The sequence below is a fragment of the Helianthus annuus genome, chromosome 3, assembly GCF_002127325.2.
Source record: "Helianthus annuus cultivar XRQ/B chromosome 3, HanXRQr2.0-SUNRISE, whole genome shotgun sequence".
Classification (NCBI taxonomy): domain Eukaryota; kingdom Viridiplantae; phylum Streptophyta; class Magnoliopsida; order Asterales; family Asteraceae; genus Helianthus; species Helianthus annuus.
In genome coordinates, this window is record NC_035435.2 from 101,855,079 (window position 1) to 101,876,843 (window position 21,765).

At 36.4% G+C, this 21,765-nt stretch overlaps 2 protein-coding genes across 2 annotated transcripts; one reads left to right on the forward strand and one right to left on the reverse strand.

Moving 5' to 3' along the window:
* The first annotated feature begins 6,903 nt into the window (after positions 1–6,903).
* Positions 6,904–10,479, forward strand: LOC110929442 (amino acid permease 6). Its single transcript, XM_022172601.2, has 7 exons — positions 6,904–7,077; positions 7,153–7,386; positions 8,596–8,689; positions 8,774–8,988; positions 9,273–9,415; positions 9,595–9,822; positions 9,914–10,479. The coding sequence occupies exons 1-7, from the start codon at positions 6,990–6,992 to the stop codon at positions 10,322–10,324; spliced, it is 1,413 nt and encodes a 470-aa protein (XP_022028293.1). The 5' UTR covers positions 6,904–6,989; the 3' UTR covers positions 10,325–10,479.
* Positions 10,373–13,556, reverse strand: LOC110929443. The gene is made up of 4 exons (XM_022172602.2): positions 13,079–13,556; positions 12,833–12,993; positions 12,518–12,625; positions 10,373–10,681 (listed from the first exon to the last, which is right to left on the reverse strand). The coding sequence occupies exons 1-4, from the start codon at positions 13,509–13,511 to the stop codon at positions 10,559–10,561; spliced, it is 825 nt and encodes a 274-aa protein (XP_022028294.2). The 5' UTR covers positions 13,512–13,556; the 3' UTR covers positions 10,373–10,558.
* Positions 13,557–21,765: the final 8,209 nt, after the last annotated feature.

Here is a 21,765-nt window from a genome sequence, read left to right on the forward strand (position 1 = left end):
TTGGGACACATTGAGGACAATGTGTAATTTAAGTGTGGGGGGGATGCTAAACCTTGAATCTTACAAGTCCTAATTAACAAGCCTTACACAAAACTCTATTGGAACCACTAATCACCCCAATTTTTTTTAAAATTTTCATTTTCTTTTTACTTCTCTAGGTGTAATTTTGGGAATTTCAAGTTCTAACAAGGTTATATTTTTACAAATTTACAACCGACAGCGTCGTCATAAAAAGAACCAACATAAGAAAATTATTAAACGGCATGATAAGCTTAGTTAAAATTTGATTATATACACTTGATCACATAAAAACCCATTCCCACAAAAGTGAGTTTTGAGCCTTTATTGAGCATACAAATACATATCTCTAAACTAAATGCTCATTTTTCATTTCTTGTGTGTATAGCCGCTTGGTTCTTACAACTCTAGAACTTGCCACGACAATGCATTCCCGGTCCTTACCAACTTAAACTCGAGTAAGTAAATGATGGAGGCATTAGGACTAACCTTTTTTCTTTCTACACCATTATTTTTCTTTTTTTTTACCACCTACCCAAAATCCCCCTAGTTAACCCCTTTGAGCCTAAACCTTTTCATTTCTTAACCCAAAACAAACACCCTTTTACCCACCTAAACCCTTTTTCATTTTAACCCTTTCTTTTAGTAACAAATCTCGGTTTTTCTTATGACTTATGAAAAAAAAATATATGATGATGAAACCAAATAAACAAACAAGTTTATCAAAAATAACTTTGTTTGAAAGAAATGGTTCATCAAAATAAAATAAATTGTCAAAAATAAAAAGTCTTTAAAAAACCGATGCTTTCTACGCTTTTCGCCCTTTTACTAACCACTAACCCAACCACCCACCTTTAGACCAAGCCTAACCCTTCACCCAAAAAGTCCTCTTGATATTTACAAAGGTATATAGTTAAAAAGGAGGGGGATTGATTACTTGGCAAGCTTATGGTAGGAGTGAGTTCCATGCCGCTCTCGAGTGATTCACTAAAATACATCTTCGGCCGAGTGTTGAGTGATTCCCCGTGAGGTATGTGAACTTGTATATAAATGAAATTTTAAAAAAGGCATGTTATGCCCTAATAAGTAATTTATCTTATGTAATGTTTTTAATAAATCATGATGAATAGGATTGTAAATAAATAAAAATAAAACTTAATAAAGATCCTTGGAAATCCCGACACTCTATGACAAGCCCAAAAACCTTCTCTTCTACCCATTCCATTTGGGAGTGAAAAAGCCACATTATAAGGAGTTTTGCTTGAGGACAAGCAAAGATTCAAGTGTGGGGGTATTTGATGTGCACAAAATGCAACATATAAATTACATCAATTGTGGCATAAAACTAACCCTTTTTTTAGTACTAATGTTGGAAAAAGTGTGCTTTTGTCTTCCTTTTGTATTTTCAGGATTAAATGAGCTCAAATAAACAAAAGAAGCAAAAAGGCAGCTAAATCTAACATAACTACAAGAAAAGGAACAAACGTGACATGCCCGGCCTCCTGACAGCATCTTCCCAAGAAAAACAAGTAAACAGAGGGCTGAACACGCCCCGTGCTCAATGAGCACGGGGGCGTGCCCAAGTGTCAGCAGAAAATACAAAGTTGTAGAAGCTTCCATCGCCCACCACGGGGCCGTGCTCAGCGGGCACGGGGCCGTGGTCAACTATAAGATTCGCGGAATCAAGACAAATCTTGATAGTACAGATATGCCTCTGCACACGGGGTCGTACTCAGCGGACACGGGGGCGTGGTCAAGTAATGCAGACAAACTGCATTTAATGAAGAAAGGGAGGAGGATGGACACGGGGCCGTGCCCGAGCATCTGTTCAGCCTATAAATAGCAGTGCTTGGAGCTCTTGCAACTCATCCCTTGGCACACCACCTCTCTCACACTTCACCCACCACCCACCACCATCACAACACCATCATCCACCACCATCATCCATTGTCCATCATAGAGTGTGTGAGTCGTCTCGGGATCCAAGATTGATCGTAAGAGTTCTTGACAATCAAAGGCCATGTTTGCCTAAGTCTCTTACATCACTTGGTGAAGACAAGTGTTTAGTGTAATACTTTTTATTTTTAATTTTTTGCACTTTTTAATTGGTTATGTATTAATGACTTTAATAACTAGTTTTTTATGTTGAAGGTGATTCTTCCTTATCGTTTGTCCGTGGTGTCTTGGCATTATTTTACTGTCTATATAAAATAAAAGATTTTCACCATTCATATCTCCACGGTCTATATAGAGGTATGTTGGCTACCTGGTCGGGGGTTAAGGGAACGGTTTGGTAAGAGTGTTGCCATTGTTCAGTGTATAGATCCTGCAAAGGACCTGGGTCAAATTTAGTAGGACCTCATTCAATACCCACCGGTATTTGGATGGCGGGGGTCCAAACTCTTTGATCCCCTCATAAGTTAAACTACTATTAAAACTTTAACCCAGCTACTTAGGACTGTATCCCTGCTGACTCAGACTACTTAGCCGAGGGTAACGTCACCTTCAAAAGAGGGGCCTACCACATTATGCATTAATAACTTAATTAATTATCTTTCAATAATCCGACCCTTTAGGATTGTATCCTTGCTGACTCAAACTACCGGGTATAGAGTAACGTCACCTTCAAAAGAGGGGCCTACTACAATAACTAAGATAATCTCTTAAACAAGTGCAAAAGTGCGAAAATAATCAAAGGTTACACTACACACGAGTCGGATCCAAGTGATTCATCTTGTCTATCTGTTTTTACTTTTATTTTTATTTTCAGCATTTTAGTTAGTTTTATTTTTTCTAGTTTAAAAACTTTTTTCTAACATTTTGATTTGATTAGACGTTGAGGATAAACCGGTACTAAAAGCTCTTGTGTCCTTGGACGACCTCGGTATGTTACCAACACTATACTACGCTCACGATGGGTGCACTTGCCCATATGTGTGTTTAGTGTTAGTAAATATCGTGTTTTATAAATTTAAAACTTGGCTAAAAAAGTGTAAAAGGGCTTAAAATATATACCTAAATTATATTACACCTAACGCACATCAGTGACACTTTACTCATGCGTTATTACAAGAAATTGTAACGCAACCAATGTGAGTATCCCATTTTTATTTTTAACACTTTTGGGTGCAACATGTGTTCTATGCAAAATCACGTAATGCTTGAAACTTGTTTATTCACACTTTATCCAAATTACACATGAAATGTTTAATTCTTGTTATACATGTGATGCTAATGTAAACACTTCATATGAATATATGCTCATTAACTTCGATCAAGCCTACCTTAACAATTATAGCGCTATAGGTTGTAACGCCCCGCCCGCTATTCTTTTGGGTATTGTTAAGTTAAACATGTTAACCATCCCGCTAGACTCTTGGGATAGACACTTTAATTGCGTTGGAAACATTGGTTTGAGCATGTAGAGTAACATCGTTTCGGCATAACTGTTAACTAGTATCATCTTAATCATGTTGGATATGAGCACATTTAAACATTTTATTATATTATGCTATGTACCAAATTTGTATACTCGCCAACATATTTGTTGATGTTATTTTAATACATGTTGCAGGTTGATAGTCAAGATGATGAAGGAATCAAGTTAGGATAGACTAGATACCCATTTTAATAATAAACCTTGTTTGTTGCAATTTGTCTTTATTTGAACCAATGTATTTGAATTTAGTCATATATGAAATTTGATTTAATTTATATTGTCACAATTAGTGTTATGATGTTTTTGAGCGATTTTTTCTTCTCATCCTGATGTTTCCGCCATCGGTTGGGGTGTGACATGTATTTTATCTCAACATACTCACTGCTTTCTTTCATTACTCTCTCATGATGTGGTTACACATTTGATGTCTCGTCTTTGACATTTAGTGAATGGAACAACTCTTAAGTTGTTTATGTCCAAGAATTTTCACGTACTATCCATTTAAACCATATTCTTTTAAATAATGTATAATTGTCGTTATAATTATTTTCCACAAAAATAATTTATATGTCACAAACATTAGTGATTTATTTCTTTATAAAAAAATTGCAGGTGTTATCCGAATATATTGAACACAAAACAATAAAATATATTGGAAATTAAATCATAGGTGCCAAAAACTTTTAAAATTTAAACGGAAGCATAGACGATACGTAGATATCAAATATCAAATTGCTTTTATCTTCAACACTTTATAATTTAACTGAAATCTTCTCAACGATATCGTCCCATGGTATGTCTTGAGGTACTCCCTCAATAAATTGTCATGCACTTGTAAGTACATGCACTGTTCAAGGTCTCGCTAAAGACGAAGCGGAAATCATAAAAGAAGACGTGGCTCAAGTTCTTATCGAAGACAATATTTTGAATCACTTTATTTATATAAAGTTGTATTTATGTTTATTTTTTCGTTTGGATTTGTACACGATTAATGTCCTACAATTTTCCAAATTATAAAGAGAGTATCTTTATTATTTTGTTAATAAAATTTTAGTAAAATCATGACCTTTCTCCTACACTATTCACGTACATAAATGAACAAAGCTAAATAAATATTCAAACATAAATGAACATACATAAACGAAGTAATTGAACGAACGAAATATGCATTAAAATTTATTCTTTCAACTAAATGAATGAAACATGTGCTAATGTTCGTTAGTTTATTAAATTAATAATTCGGTTTAAAACCATGAAACTGCCCAAACTTGTTATCAGCTTAGTTTCTCTATTGTTTTTTCTTTTTATCTTTTAATCGGTTGGCTTCAAAATTTTCAAACCGTAACAAACGATTTAGTTTATTATTTATACTCAAAGCTGATCAAATAACCCCAAACCAGACAGTAATATTGAGGCATAGTTTATTTATTTTTTACATAGGGTTATTGAGTATTTTAGGTTATCTGATTGCCTTCAAATTATGCCACTTATTTTTGTTTTATTTAAACTAGACAGCTCATATTACATTGTGTCAAGACTTTTTTTTTTTTTTTTTTTTTGATAATTTAGAATTTTTTTAGATATGTCAATCAAATTTGAATCTTGCATTTAGGTAACCTATTTTATGTATTTATATATTTTTTTTTCATTTTTTATTATACGTACTTTATACAATTTTTAAATTTTTATAAAAGTGTACCTTTTTATTTAGAAAAGTTTATATTTTTTTTTAAATGTGTTAGTTTATTATTCAGGAAGATTTTTAGTTTGCCTTATCTTCAGTAATTTTGATGTTTAAAAACATCTACGAAAAAATGACAAATTTTGAAGTGTTTTTTTAAAGAGAATATGAAAAGTAATAAGAAATAATGTATCATAGGGGCTGTTTGGTAGCCTCTGAATAGTGTCATTAAAAGGCTACCTCTTAATGGAACCATTAGGAATTTTACCAATGAGAAGGTAGAATAATATGACATGTAATAATTTACCATTCAGAGGTTACCTCTTAACCATTCAGACTTGAGGTTACATCTTATTTATTCAGAGGTTTTAAACGATTAAGAGGTAGCATCTGAATGGTCATTAAGAGGCTACCAAACAGCCCCATACTCTCAACCCGTAAGAAATAATGTGACATACTCTCATTTTGGTTCACTTCAAACAATTTATGATTATCTTTCTTATAAAAACAAAGACACCTCTTTTATTTGGTAATCTTTTTTTATTTAATTGTAATTAAATTGTATCTTATGTTGTATGCTGAGAAAATTGTATTGTTTTGCGATCATGGGGTGTACTTTAACATATTAGGTATTAATGATGACATGACATGTTAATTGGTATTGCATATCATTCCCTCCTTGTGTTAAGGGGCATTAAAGAGGTTATGTGTTAACATGTTAATCGGATGTTAAGAGATTAAACTAATTATTCTTTTCTTTTTTAAACAAAAAACCACAAAAAATCGGGTTAGATAAAGTTAACAAGATTAAACCATTTTCTTAGGCAGCCTGTAGTGGAGCGCGAACAAGGGCATAGCGCCCATATGGAGCCCCCCACACCGCCCCATGCAGCGCCATGAGCAAAAAAAAAAAACCGGCGTGATATAATTCGCGGCGCGAGGAGGTGAGATTTGTTCTCCATTTTCCATTTTGGTCCCTGCATTTTACAATTTGGTCCCTGCATTAAAACACTTTGGTCCCTGCATTTTACACTTTGGTCCCTGCATTTTACACTTTGGTTATGATGAGGTAGGGCTTTATGACTACGGCCTCAAGCCTGTAGTGGAGCGCGATCATGCGTTTTTTTCATAATGTTTGACTTAGTCGCAAGAACATGCTAAGTATTATGTGGATGTCAAATTAAACTTTAGTGATGTGTATAGATGAAATCGGTTTTGGTTAATTTTGTTCAAATCAGGTAAATTCATACCGATCCAATATAAAAACCCGAATCATCTTCACTATATATAGTTTTATTTTTTAACTACCTAACCGGTAAGAAAGGCCTCTGTACCACTCTTAAGTCTTAAACTATTATTAATTTAAAAAAAAAACACCAATAACCAAAAACAAAACAAATATTTACAAGATTTATCCCATTGGGAATGAGCTAGTGGTATTGATAGGTTGAATAAAAGATTTATCATTTTATCCTATTAGAAATAGTTGGTATTGATAGGTTGGATAAAATTTAGGATAAAAGAGGTCAAGGGTTCAATTCCCATGGTATATAAGGTTTCATTAATTAAAAAGAGTTATATTAATTTAATTAAATTTAAAGCTCAAAACAATTTAAAACTTTATTTGGTTATATACTTTTTTATCTATTTTTAATGCTATATTAATCTATTGCATTTAATTGGTGGGTACCCACACGGCCACCCCAAAACACTTTTTGATACACTAGATTACTATAAATAGTGATGAATACTCTTGAGTGTTTCCTATATGAGGGATCAAACTCAAAGAACAACATAACCATCCCAACTCAATTTTTCTTGCAATCCTGATTCTGGTAAAGGGGGGAAGAGATGCAAGTCGGCTCGAGTTTTGCGGTTGCAGAAAGCGGGTACCTTCCTAGCGAGAAGTTTGACGACGATGGAAGGATAAAACGGACAGGTAAGAGTTCATTTTTGCTTTCGTTTGATTCATGTACAAGTTTAGTTTTTGAATTGTTTTTACGCGTCAATGAAGGGACTTGGAAAAGTGCAACCGCGCATATAATAACAGCTGTGATTGGGTCGGGTGTGTTGTCATTGGCATGGTGTTTTGCTCAGCTAGGATGGATTGCGGGATCCATTACCCTCGCGTTGTTTTCTGTAATCACGATGTATAACTCGATTTTGTTGACGGATTGCTACCGTTCACCGGATCCGGTTACGGGCACCAGAAACTATAGTTATATGGATGCTGTAAAATCCAATCTCGGTAAATTTCTAATTTTATTGTCTTTATCTAGAAAAAAAAAATGTCACTTTTTTATTTGTTAATGATTTAATTTACGTTATGACTTATGAACATTAACCGATCACCATTAAGTTATTTGTCCATTTCTAAGAATGTACACATAAAAAGTAATAATAGCATCAATATTAATAATACCAATAATACTATTAATAATAATGACAACAATGGTTGTTGAGAAAGGAATTTCACCAATAATACTAATAATAATAATTACAACAAAGATTGTTGAGAAAGGATTTTCTTGTTTGTTTGTTTATTTATTTATTTATTTATTTTCGTTTCTATATTGCGTGTAGTTACTAGTTATTTAATAATTAAAGGTTCCAAATTGACATTTAAAAGTTACTTTATTGACAAAATATTTTTAAAAATATTAATCTTCTCTTAATAGATTCAAAAACTACTTCAATTTCTCAAAATAAATAGTCATTTTTATAGGGTGTGGTCATGACCCTCATAACCACCATGACCCTTCACGTTAGCACCATGTCACCCACTTCTAATCTACCATCTAAAATCACTACCCTATGGGTGTGATGGTCATGACCAAAACCATTTTCCTCTTATTTATTTTAATTTATTAACGAACGTAACTTCCAATTTATTTATAGAGTTTCACATTTGAATATCGAGAAGACACCGTCCACGAATTTATAGAGTTTCACATTTGAATATAGAGAAGACACCGTCCACGAGCCCAGTTAATGCATTCTATACATAGGCAAAAGTATTGAATTTGCTACAGTCAAATTACTTTAAATAATAATCTTCTCACAAAAAAAAAAAAAAAAAAAAAAAACCCTTAAAGCTATGTATTCAATGATCCAAATTTGCCGTTCAAGAAAAAAAAAAAAAAAAAAAAAAAAAGCTATGTATTCAATGCTTAACAAAGTAAAAACATTTTTTTTACCTTGAACATGATGTATCATAAAAGTCATTATAAATTCGGGACCATTATTTAGAAATATTATTACCTTTTCTTATTTCTATTTAGTGATTTTAAATATTTCATGTTGATAGCATCTTGGCATAGTAGCATCAAATGTTTATTCTCGTAAGTTGACGAGTGTTCGAGTCCTATAAAGTAGACGATAGATGAATTTTAGAAATAGATTTTACAGGTTTCCTCTACACTAAAAAAATATTTCATTGATTCTTGTTTTTACACAGGACCACTTCAGTATAAGCTTTGTGGCATAGCTCAGTATGGCGTTCTCGTCGGAATCACCATCGGATACACCACAACCACCGCAATCAGCATGGCGTAAGTTCGCAACAATCTCAACTTCTTCCACTTGTTATATCTTCATTTTCCAAAATTTTGATCTATTTAACTACCATTCCTCAGTGCAATCCAAAGATCCAACTGTTTCCATAAACAAGGTCATGAAGCAGGGTGTCATGTGAGCAACAACATGTTTATGGTGATTTTTGCCGTTATTCAGATCATCCTAAGCCAAGTCCCCAACTTCCATAAGTTGTCACCTATATCAGTCGTCGCTGCTATCATGTCGTTCTCCTATTCGTTGATCGGCATCGGTCTTTCAATTGCCAAAATTGCTGGTAAGGAAACCTAACTTGGTTGTTTGTTTATTAGGATTGCATACATCGCCGTCCCCGAAAATCCAGAGTCTCGGGACAAGTAGAAAAGATGGTCCCCTAACATATCATTTTTTTAAGAAAATATATGTATATAGTTTCAAATATATAAAAGAATTAAAAAAATATATAATTTTTTAACAAAAAGTTTTGAGTGCCTGTGGAGAGCGGGCCTTGGGCGGTCGCCGGCACTAGTTAGATAGTTGATATATTTATTGATTTGAAGTATTTTGTTCTTGTGGTTACAGAACACGGGATTGCGAAGACGAGTCTAACAGGAATACCGGTCGGACCAAACCTTTCCGGCATGGAGAAAATGTGGAGAACTTTCTCTGCTCTAGGAGATGTTGCTTTCGCCTATTCGTTTTGCTTCGTCCTCATAGAAATTCAGGCAAGTCTCATAATCACGTATATACAAGCAAACAAACGTATCTAGTATAATCTCACTTATAGCAGAGCTACTACTAGTAGTGGTTCTTTTTTTTTTTTTTTTTTTGTGTGTGTAGTATAGAATATTGTGAAACTTTGAGAGGTTTAAAGAGTTTTGAGACATCCCCTTTAAAAATGCAGGACACTTTGAAATCGAGCCCGCCGGAAAACAAGCAAATGAAAGTGGCCACCGCTGCCGGAATCATGGCATCTACTGTGTTTTATATGCTTTGTGGGGTGCTGGGATATGCGGCTTTCGGGAACGATGCACCGGGAAACTTCTTGACCGGGTTTGGGTTCTACGACCCGTATTGGCTGGTAGATATTGGTAACATTTGCATTGTTATTCATCTTCTTGGTGCTTATCAGGTAAGTTAAAAGTTAAAAGCACAATTAAATCAGGTTAATTAAAAGAAAAACAGTAACTAATCTGATGGTTTTCTGGTAATCAATTCTGTAGGTACTTGCACAACCGTTATTCGGGTTTATGGAGACTTCCAGCAAAAAGAAATGGCCACAAAACAAACTCGTCACAAGAGAGTACTCATTGTGCGGATTCGAACTCAACACATTCAGATTTGCTTCGAGGGCAAGTTACGTGATTGTGACAACAATAATCGCGATGTTATTCCCGTTTTTTAACGACTTTGTGGGCTTGCTTGGTGCTGGTACATTTTGGCCGTTATCAGTTTATTTCCCTATAGAGATGTACATCTCACAAGCCAAGATCCGCAAGTACTCCTTCACTTGGATTTGGATGCAGATACTGAGCCTAGCTTGCTTGATTGTGTCACTAGTTGCTGCGGTTGGGTCGACCCGTGGGCTCATCACTTCGGTTGAATCATTCAAGCCGTTTCAATCTGTTTCGTAACTTACCCGAACGGGTTGGTTTTAAATGTTTCCAATAGGGTAACTAAGGTGCCTTTCAACATAAGTTTATTTCCATATAGAGATGTACATTTCATTGTACAAGTAGGAATCTGTATTTACATGTGTCTGGAATGAAAGGGATCGCGTTATTGGTTACATTTACAGAATTTGGTAAAAATATAATGATATAAAGTCTAGCTATTTATCTTTTGAAAACGTATACGGACGTGTACGTTTAATTTAGTCGCGGTGCAGTTTCGGAGATCCGTTCGTCTTCTAGAAGGTCATACGGGTCAATGTATTGTGGTAGGTGTACTGGTCTTGTGGTAGCATCATGGACAAATTTTGGTCCAAAATACTGCAGATGAATACATTAAACGGTTAGAAATTTAAAAACATACTGAAGATTTATATACGTAATAATCAAGGATAAAATACAGAATCATATCTTTAGGGCCGTTCAAATCGCTCGCCGCTCGTCGCTCGCTCGACGCTCGTTCGGAAATTGCTCGGAAAATGCTCGTTCGATTTGACGCTCGGTTGTAAACGAGCCGCTCTGCTCGGTTCGGTTTGTAAACGAGCCAAGCATGAGCAAAGGTCCGCTCGGCTCGGCTCGGATCGAATTATTATTTTAATTAGTATATATATACATATACATATACATATACATATACATATACATATACATATACATATACATATACATATACATATACATATACATATACATATACATATACATATACATATACATATACATATACATATACATATACACATACATCTATAAACATGTATATTCACATATATATACACAAATATTAATTATACATATATATACACACATACACTATATATACACACACACACTTATACATACATATATACTTAAATATAAATTAAATTTATAGTTTTATATGTACCAATCTATTAGATTTTGGTCAACTATATACAAATTTACAACTATATCTATACGTACTAGCCCAACCACGTTAATGAAAAATTAAAATCAAAACTAAAAGTTAAACCCTAAACCAATAAACGACAGTCTGTTCATAGCCTCAATGTTTCATGTCGTTACCCTAAGTCGATCATTTCATGCTCTCAACATAATTGTTCGTGCAATATGATCATTGCCTCGTCAGCCAAAACATTGTTATTCATAAGAAAAATATTATGCCATGAAATGTGCATATTTTTAAATACATAAAAACTTGAGACCCAACATTGTCACTATCTCTCTCAACAAAATTAAATTGGGTGACACGGTTGTCCAAATCGCTCGAACTTCGCTCGACGCTCGCTCAAAATTTTTACTGCTCGAAAAATGCTCGCTTGATTTTATGCTCGGTTTTAAATGAGCCGCTCCGCTCGGTTCGGTTTGTAAACGAGCCAAGCACGAGCAAAGGTCCGCTCGGTTCGGCTCGGCTCGTGAACAGCCCTACATATCTTTACATTTGATGCAAGTGACTTTTTTTTATATAAACAGGCATCTTACTTTCAATTTCTTCCATATTAAGCAATCAATCACCATTAGCAGCCTACTTTAGAACACACATACAGAATCATATCTTTATATTATACTTTTACAATCAAGAATCTCTTACCAGTGACCCAGTCCATTTACGGGTCAGGGCCATAAAGATATGGGCTAAGAAAACCCACCAAAGTCATAGCAAACATGAGTGTTCATATGGAAATTTTTTATTGCCTTAATGATACGCAACTGATTTAAGAGCTAGCAGACTCATACTTGGACCGGTTAAACAGAGGCAAACAGACCAAACATTCGTAACTTGGGCTACATTTGTAGGCATGATGCCCATAAGTAATGGGCAAAAACATCTTGACGGGCCGGACCCAAATTCTGTCACTGGAGCTCCAATTTCAAAGTCAATGATTTTTCCCAATTTAACGAGTTTTAATTTGCTTCCTTTTCTATGTAAAAAAGTGTGAATCTTTGATTTGAGTAATTCAAACGCTTTAATTTAAGGAAGCGAAATTCATAAGTAGACAGTCAATTTAAGTTTTCCAGCTTTGGCTTGATAAACCATGTTTAAACCTCAATATACTGTTTTAATCATCGAATTTTCTTCAACAGATTTCCCATTGTTATTCATGTTTCCATCAGCGTCACTAACCATCATCCAACAAACTAACAACTAAAACTAGGTTATAGATTAAGAAAGCTTACAAGGTAAAGACCAGAGAACGAAGCGACCGTTACAAGAATCAACGGCCAAAACGCCAAGAAGAATGTTCCACCAAGGGTTACCAAGACTTTAGCACGCGGAATCAACCCCTAAATCACAAACATCAAACAACATATCCTTCACTCAAAACCAATTACTTTAAATATAAGTATAACACACAATAATGTCACATAACATCCCTATTACTTTAAATATAACACAAAATAATGTCACATAACATCCCTAAACTCTCATTATCTTTTACAAACGACACAATTTTATGCGATTTTCGCAGTTGTCGTATTGTTAACATTTACCTCAAGTCCCTCACTATTCAATGCCAGAGATCTCTCCCTTTGATTAGACAATTTTTCCTCAATATCTTCTTCTTCTTCCTTCTCTAACAATGAAGTGCGACTCATGCCTCTTCGTTTCAGTTCCTTCATGAACAACGATTCAGTAGGCTCTCGCTCTTCACCTGCAACACAAAATTCATCAAAATTGATCAAAATTCAAACCTGTTAAATTTAAAGTTTTCAACCGTATAATTGTATATATTATACCTTTGATTTCATTATCATCTGCATCTTTAGCTTTGCACGAAACTATAAACCTTCTGTTGATCTGTAATTTTGAGCTAAATTTGAGAGTTCTTATGCTATCGTTGGGGATTAACGGTTTGATTGTATGAGAGGATGATTGGAGTGATGAAAAGGGATGTAATCCGGATTTTAGTATCTGGATTGAAGCCATTGTTGAAGCAGGGGTGTGGCGTATGTTAAGATGTTTGGGTTGTTGGAAGCTGTTGTACGCCGTATGCGTGTTGTATGTTTGTGGTTGGTGTTGCGTGGATAAAATGACACCGGTTGTTGTTATTCGAAGAGTGAAGACGGTTGCTTGCTTAATCCACTTCTCTAGATTGAAATAGGTTTTCCAATAATAATAATAAAAAAAAAAAATTGGCTTAAAAATTCCTTTATTACACATATTGGACATCTGGGGGCTCCTTGTGTTGGGCTGTCTTGATTGGGTCCTTCAATAAGCCCAGATATCTCCAAGAGAAAATAAGAGGAAAAAAACGGGAACAGAGCAAGTCACTTCTTTTTCACTGGTAATATAAATGTCTGCGACTAGAGAGAGAAAGATCGCCGGAAGGACTACGATGAAGAAGCCAACTTCATTTAATGCTCATGACATCGCATCGATGACAGCCAGACACGTGTATGAGTCTCCCCAAGATGCCAGGAAACCGTTGAATCGTATCAGTGTCTTTACCGAGATTATAAGCTACTTCTTCTATATAAGATAGTCACAAGATCACCAAAGGTAAGCATTCAAATCTCCTTACATTGAATCCACACTCACACTTCATTAACTCCAAACATTCTCTGGATCACACTTAATACTTTCAATTAAGAATTCACACCAAGGATATTCCGACGACCATAACTCGTTGGAATAAACTCCATTTTCTCCGGCAAGTTTTCTTATTCTCACGCCGGAGCTTGGTCACGAATCCCCCCTCATGGGGTCCTCAGTGACGAGGCTAAAGGCGTTCTCTTTTGTAGGCTAACATGGAAGGCCCATCGGAGCGTTGACGAGCCTCGTTGACCTCAATCCGGAGATCAGGGACTCGACATGGTAAATTGCACTTTTTGTCCTTTATGTTGTATCGTATTGCAATGGATAACCTTTAACCTCAATATTTATAATCACAATCATTTATTTGGAAAACTCATTACACCCTACGTCCTTTAGCACTGTGAGTGCATAATGTCTATAACTTCCGTCAATTACGTACCGTAGCTGAGACATGGTCGAGACAAGTTATAGACGCGTAGATATTCAAATAAGGAACAAACTTCGTTAAGAAGTCGGAGCTTGGTTTTGTGTCTATCGTGAGATATTAGTCCATCCCCACGAAAAGTCCATCCCCACGAAATGGACATGTTAAGTTGGAGAGGATGGGGAATATTCCTTAGTGGGAGTTTTCCTATAAATAGGTGATGTCTTTATTCATTTTAGAACTTTTGGATTTTGGAGAGTTTGATAGGGAAACTCTTGCAAATTGCTTTTATGGATATAAATTGTCATTTCAATCAATAGAAAGCATATTATATTACATTCTTGTGTTTGATCCACACACGTACACGGATTCCGCACGTGATACGTTGCGATGGTTGGGAGTTTGAATTCGATCCTAAAACGCACGTTCAAGCACTAACAAAGTTAAAATTTTCAGTTAAATTCAGTCATGTGCATTACACATGAGGGTAAATTCGTCTTCTTACTATGCTAAGGACTATTTGTGCAATAAACATGTTTTGGTCTTTAATCTATTCCTTCTTTCTCTCATCCTCTCTCTCTCAACTCTCTCTCTCTCTCTCTACATATGTGTGTGTATATATATATATATATATATATATATATATATATATAGAAACGGGTTCAGGAGAAAACGCTCAAAAGTGTGAGAACGGTGAGAACGCATCCTGGCTCAACACGTGTCACGCGGCATAGAGAAGAGCGGAGGGACTTTTTTTGTCCTTTTATCTTCTGCTTTTCCAGTTCCGCTTTTCCCAATATTGTTTTATTTTTTGGGGTTTAAGATTTTTGGCGTTAACCAAATTCAATAATTAATGGCGTTTAATAGTTTCATTGTATTAACATTTTGGCGTTTATGGCGTTTTTCAAATCGTATGCCATTGGAACCCCAGGGGGTCAGGAAATCTATCTGAATGGCGTTTTTTCAAGGCGTTTTAAACAAGATGGCCCATTGTTATATTATTTTTATATACATTTTGGCGTTTGTGGTATCTTGGCATTTTACAGTTGTAAGATTATATTACAACCACAGGGAAAAAAATAGAAGCGAAGAAAATAAATTAAAAATCATAATCGGATCTCTCTTCACAATTTTCACTGTCATCAGCCTCTCTCTGCTTTAATAGTACAAGAACTGTCACCAAATATATGGCGTTTTATGTAAAACTTAACAAACCCATCGGTTTGATTTTTTTGCCTGCTCGTCTGTTGAAGTGGCTTTTTTGTGGATGTTTGGGTACATAGATCTATGACGTGTGAGTGGGTTTTTCGCTTTTTCTTTATCTTGATCTTCATCTTTATAATCATCTCACTATTCAGTGTCATTGATCTCTTCTCCTCATCCAAGCCTTCTTCAAGAACAAAAAATACAAAATGACATATGACTGTCATCAGTATCTTTTTCTTGAAGATTTGTCCATCTCATGCAGCAAAATCTTTCTGAGTTACTCATCTCAGCTAACAAACCATTCAGTGAAACTTCACGAAAAACAATACTGAATATCCAAGATATCATATTAGCCATCTTTGATTTTTTTAAATTTTTGGCGTTTTACAGTGAGTGGTATTTATTAGTTTTTTGGCCTTTTTTTTTGTTTGATTAAATGGTAGTTGCTGAGAGTTATTATTTTATAGGATTTTTTTTGGCAGTGTAGGTTAGGCGGTGCATTTTTATAATAAAGTATTCGTCGTTTCAGCTACTGTTTGTAATTGTTTTTTATAAGCTTTTTTCCTCTGAAGTCTGTAACACGTCCCGTCTTTCAAGTTTGGCGTTTTAGATTCTAATATAATAAATTTTCCGTCTCTTCATTTTTACTGTTTTGTAATTATTGTTTCTAGTTACATTTTCAAGTTTGCTTTTTATTTTTTTTTTATTTTTTGGGTTTTTTATATTACTTTTTCAAAGTAATTTTATTATAGTTTGGGAGTTTTTGGGGGCGTTTTATGGGATGATAGCATTTAAACAAGCATTTTGGCTGTTTTGGCGTTTTTATTATATATAGCGTTTTATTATATAACAATCAACTGAAAAAGAAAATAAAAAAATAGAATATATAAACGATTGATCTTCCAAATCTTCACTGTCACCAGTCTCTTTCTTCTTTTTTGAATCATCTTAACTGGCTGGTTCGACTTTCGTATGATTCATTTTTTTTTCAAGTAGTTTTTTGTGTGGCTGTTTGGAAGCACAAAGTCTGACATCAGCTTCTTTTTCTTGAAAATTTGTCCATCTCATGCAACAAAATGTTATTGAGTTTAGACCCTTTCAGCCAACAATCTTGAATTTTCTAATGAAAGATGTTTGATTTTTTAACTTTTTTGGCGTTTTACCGATAAAAAGAACGCCACCAAATAAAAGCACCTTAAACCTCAAAATTTGATCATGCTAAAATCAATAATGTTTGAGATGTACAACATTATTAATCCTCGGTTAAGAAAGACAACTGATAATGTTGTCCACCCCATACAGCTAAACATTATTGAAAACAAAATATATTTTACTAAAAATGAAAGATGATATGTTGATATTATATTTTGACTTTTGGAAAAGTTTAAAATTGATGACTTTAGTTTTCTATAAAAATTAAATAAATATTAATAGATGTGATGTTATGTGTTATATTTTTATGACCTCAACATTGTATTTGTATTTTCCTGCTTCTTTTATTGGCACATTCTTTTATTTTTCTTTCGGGGATCATTTTTAAAATTAGATCGAATCTATCAATACCGATTTGAAGAGTGGTTTAAAACTCTCACAAAAGCCTGCCACAGGTTCTCAGGGATGGCAACGAGGCGAGTTTTGGTAATTCCAACCCATATCGACCGACGACCATAAAACGATATTCCATACCCGACCTAATAAGTAATACCCGTTGTATGCTGATGACGGGTGTCACACCCCCAAATTACCACCTAGGGCGTGTCCCTAATGGAGGTGTAACGATTCAACAAAGAGCCACCAATCATATCAAACACAAGTCATAATGTAATAAGATACCCAATTGAAAGAAATGTATCGTTTGCAAGTTAAACCAACGTACTGAGCGGAAGCATAAACGTAATAGTGTGTAAATGTATCAAAACCAAATCAAATAACTGTTTATTATGACCATAACCACTCCAGCAGCATCAGACAGCAAGCTCCCCAATTCCTTCAATAATTACCTACAAGCATGTAAACAAGTGTGTCAGACTACGCTGGTGAGTTCAAGGTGTTATTACGCGTGGTGTTACCAGATATGTGTTAATACGGTTCAATGATATGTTACGATGTTGCTCAAGTTAGATTACCCTAGGGACTACGCCCTTACGTAACCGAGGAGTGTGCCTCTAAGCAACCCACTATGTTGTCCGGTTAGTTACCCTAGGGGAACCGCCCTTACGTAACCGAGGAGTGTGCCTCTGAACAACCATAGTGAAACCCAGATAATTAGTACCTAATAGCGCTATCAACTAATTACCCCCATTGCCCTCCAGGCAATAACCAAAACCGATTAAGTTGTTTACCCAATGTTTCCCGTCCAATGTTTACCAGTTGTCCCAAACCACCGGGACGCATGCTTGAGAGAATGCAATGAACTCACCTTAGGTTTGCTCGGTTAGACAAGTTACTCGTTAAATAAGTTCAATACTCACGACCTAGATGAGTGTTTGGTAGTGGTCAGTTTTACAGTTTGATTACACATAGATCACATCAATGGTTGTTACGTATGGCAAGCATAACAGTTAAGCAACAATTCAAGAACAATGATTATTCAATAGCACACAGTATCAAGTAGCTCAAGCAAGTTACAAGGTTCGAATCAATCAACCATTCCCAATTCGCTTATCCAACCCATACATCCTATTATTTATTTAAATCGTTTGTTTATAAGGTAACCCATTTAATCAACTGTTCGGCCCAAATCAATACATTAAACCCGATCAACCAATGTTCAACAATAGATCAGTAAGCTACCCTATTACATTAGCCGGCCCATTATTAACTCAATCCAATATCACAAACTGAATCATCAACACAACTATCATCATACCATAGTTATCATACATGCAGATTTATGTTTAAGGACCTTAACTTTATGATTAATCCGATCGCGAGTTTGTATTAACATAAGGCGACCACTAAAGCACATAATCAAGGGACTCACCCAATAACAAATACATATCACATAGTTTAACGGGTTAACCTAATATTACCCATAACCTATCTTACCATTAATTCCCTGATCATACTTCGAATCACATACATCCTATCATGTAGTCCTTGTCATTTATTAGCACATATCAACATCAGTCTACATGTAACGCATATCATTCATTCTTAAATAATTCTTCCTAATCTAGTCAACAAGAATTTCATTCATATAGCACATTAATAAATTTTGCAAGACATTAACCCAAAAAAAAAACAATCAAATAATAATATGCATGGTATGGATCCACTAACCAATAGTTTTGATAATAAGATGATATCGCCCAGGGGGTATATCCACTGTTCGTCGATCAATCAAGAAGGAGAGAGAGAGCAATGCCTTAGGGTTTTTTTTTTTAATTACGTACTCATATATTTAATAAGATTAGGACGCAGGTTACCCAAATCAGAATACAATTCATATCGATTAATTACCCAACTCAAAGTGGGCCGATTGTGTTCACTGTGGATTGGGCTGATTATGTTTAAGCTTAATTCATGTGTAACATCTCATGTTTAGGCTCCAATTTCAATTAAACATAATAATGGCTTGACTTAAATCTGATTGAGGCTTCAAAGAATTGGGGTGCGTCCCTAGGCCCATTCGTGTATAGCTAGTACTTGGCCCAAACACATAACCAATCATTTAAGCGCAACGTTCACTGCAACGTTAAAAGTTACGAGGTTAGACGACACTAACCTTAAAAGTTCGGGTTGTCACATCATCCCCAACTTGAAAGAAATTTCGTCCCGAAATTTGACAAGCAAGCACAAGGAAGTGGAAGTGATAAATCAAGATTGTTGCACGTTTTCCCTAGGTGCCACATCATCCCCAACTTGATTGGAAATTTCGTCCCGAAATTCACTAGTTGCATTAGTCTTAGGTTCACCAGGCTTGGACTTGTCCTTTGGGAATAGATGTGGATACTTGAGCTTCATCTGATCCTCGCGTTCCCACGTGAACTCTGGTCCCCGTCTTGAGTTCCAACGAACTCTCACGATTGGAATGCGGCTATGCTTACGCACCTTGACCTCCCGGTCCATGATCTCTATAGGCTCTTCAACAAAGTGCAACTTGTCGTTGACTTTTAACTCGTTAAGGGGTACCGCTAATGGGTCATCAGCATAGCACTTCTTTAACTGCGAGACATGGAATACGTCGTGAACATTACCCAGCTCAGTAGGTAACTCCAATCTGTACGCCACCTTACCGATACGCTCGAGAACTTTAAACGGACCAACATAACGTGGGTTCAGCTTGCCACGCTTCCCAAAGCGTACAACCCCTTTCCACGGCGAAACTTTCAGCATGACGCGGTCATTTACTTCAAACACTACCTCTTTGGCACGCTTATCCGCATAGGCCTTCTGGCGATCACGAGCAGCTGCCATACGTTCTCTGATTTTCACGATCATCTCTGAAGTTTCGAGTACCATCTCAGGCCCTGTGATTTGACTATCACCCACCTCAGCCCAGCAGAGGGGTGAACGACACTTCTTCCCGTACAGTGCCTCAAACGGTGCCGCTTTGATACTGGTGTGGTAGCTGTTATTGTAGGAGAACTCCACCAACGGCAAGTGCTTCTCCCATCCTTTCCCGAAATCAATAACACACGCCCGCAGCATATCCTCTAGTGTCTGAATAGTGCGCTCACTCTGACCATCCGTTTGTGGATGATAAGCCGTGCTCATATCAAGACGTGAGCCGAACGACTTATGCATAGCCTGCCATAACTCCGAAGTAAAACGAGGATCTCGATCAGAAATAATAGAAGTTGGCACCCCGTGCCTAGAAACCACCTCTTTAAGGTACACTGCTGCGAGCGACGAATACTTATCTGTCTCTTTGATTGCGAGGAAATGTGCTGACTTTGTGAGACGGTCAACAATCACCCATATAGTATCGTTTCCAGCCTGTGATCTAGGTAACCCCGTAACAAAATCCATAGCGATCTGTTCCCATTTCCACATAGGTATCTCCGGCTGCTGAAGTGGTCCTGACGGCTTCTGGTACTCTACCTTGACCCTAGCACAGGTCAAACACTTACTCACATAGGTGGCAATAAGAGCTTTCATGTTCGGCCACCAATACAAAACCTTGAGGTCCTGGTACATCTTATCAGAACCTGGATGAACAGAGTATCGTGACTTGTGAGCTTCGTCCATCACAAGTTCTCGAAGATCACCAATTAAGGGAACCCATATCCGTTCCATGAAGTAGTAGATATTGTCAGACCGTTGCTCGAACTTTTTCTTGTGTAGCCCTCGTAATCCTTCGGCTTCGATGTTTTCTTCCTTTAACGCTTCAATCTGAGCTGAACGAATCCGAGCAGGTAAATCAGAGTGAATAGTAAGCTGCAGGGCACGAACACGCTTCTGCTTCGGTTCCTTGCGACTAAGGGCATCAGCTACAACATTAGCTTTACCCGGATGATACTTGATAGCACACTCATAATCATTGAAAAGCTCGACCCAACGACGTTGCCGCATATTTAATTCCTTCTGGTCGAAGATATGTTGAAGGCTCCTGTGATCGGTATAGATGGTACACTTGGTACCGTACAGGTAATGCCTCCAAATCTTCAACGCAAAGACTACGGCTCCTAACTCCAGGTCGTGTGTCGTATAGTTCTTCTCGTGTACCTTCAACTGTCGAGAAGCATAAGCTATCACCTTGTCCCGCTGCATCAACACACAGCCGAGACCCTGAATAGACGCATCGCAATAGACCACGAAATCTTCAGTACCCTCTGGTAGTGATAAAATCGGCGCGCTGCACAACTTCTGCTTTAAGAGCTGGAATGCTTCTTCTTGTTTCGACCCCCAAGAATAAACGACTTTCTTTTGAGTCAGGGCGGTGAGGGGTTGAGCGATTTTAGAGAAATCCCGAATAAACCGACGATAATATCCCGCAAGACCAAGAAATTGACGCACCTCCGAAGGATTCTTTGGTGCCGCCCAATTTCGAATAGCATCGATCTTGGCAGGATCCACATGAATACCCATTTCATTAACGATGTGCCCGAGAAAGTGTACCTCCCGAATCCAGAAGTCACACTTAGAAAACTTTGCGTACAACTGCTCCTTCCTCAGGAGCTCCAAAATAAGACGAAGATGGCGCTCGTGATCTTCCTTGCTCTTGGAGTAGATCAATATGTCGTCAATGAAAACGATAACGAAGTCATCAAGGTAAGGTTTGCACACACGGTTCATGAGATCCATGAAGACCGC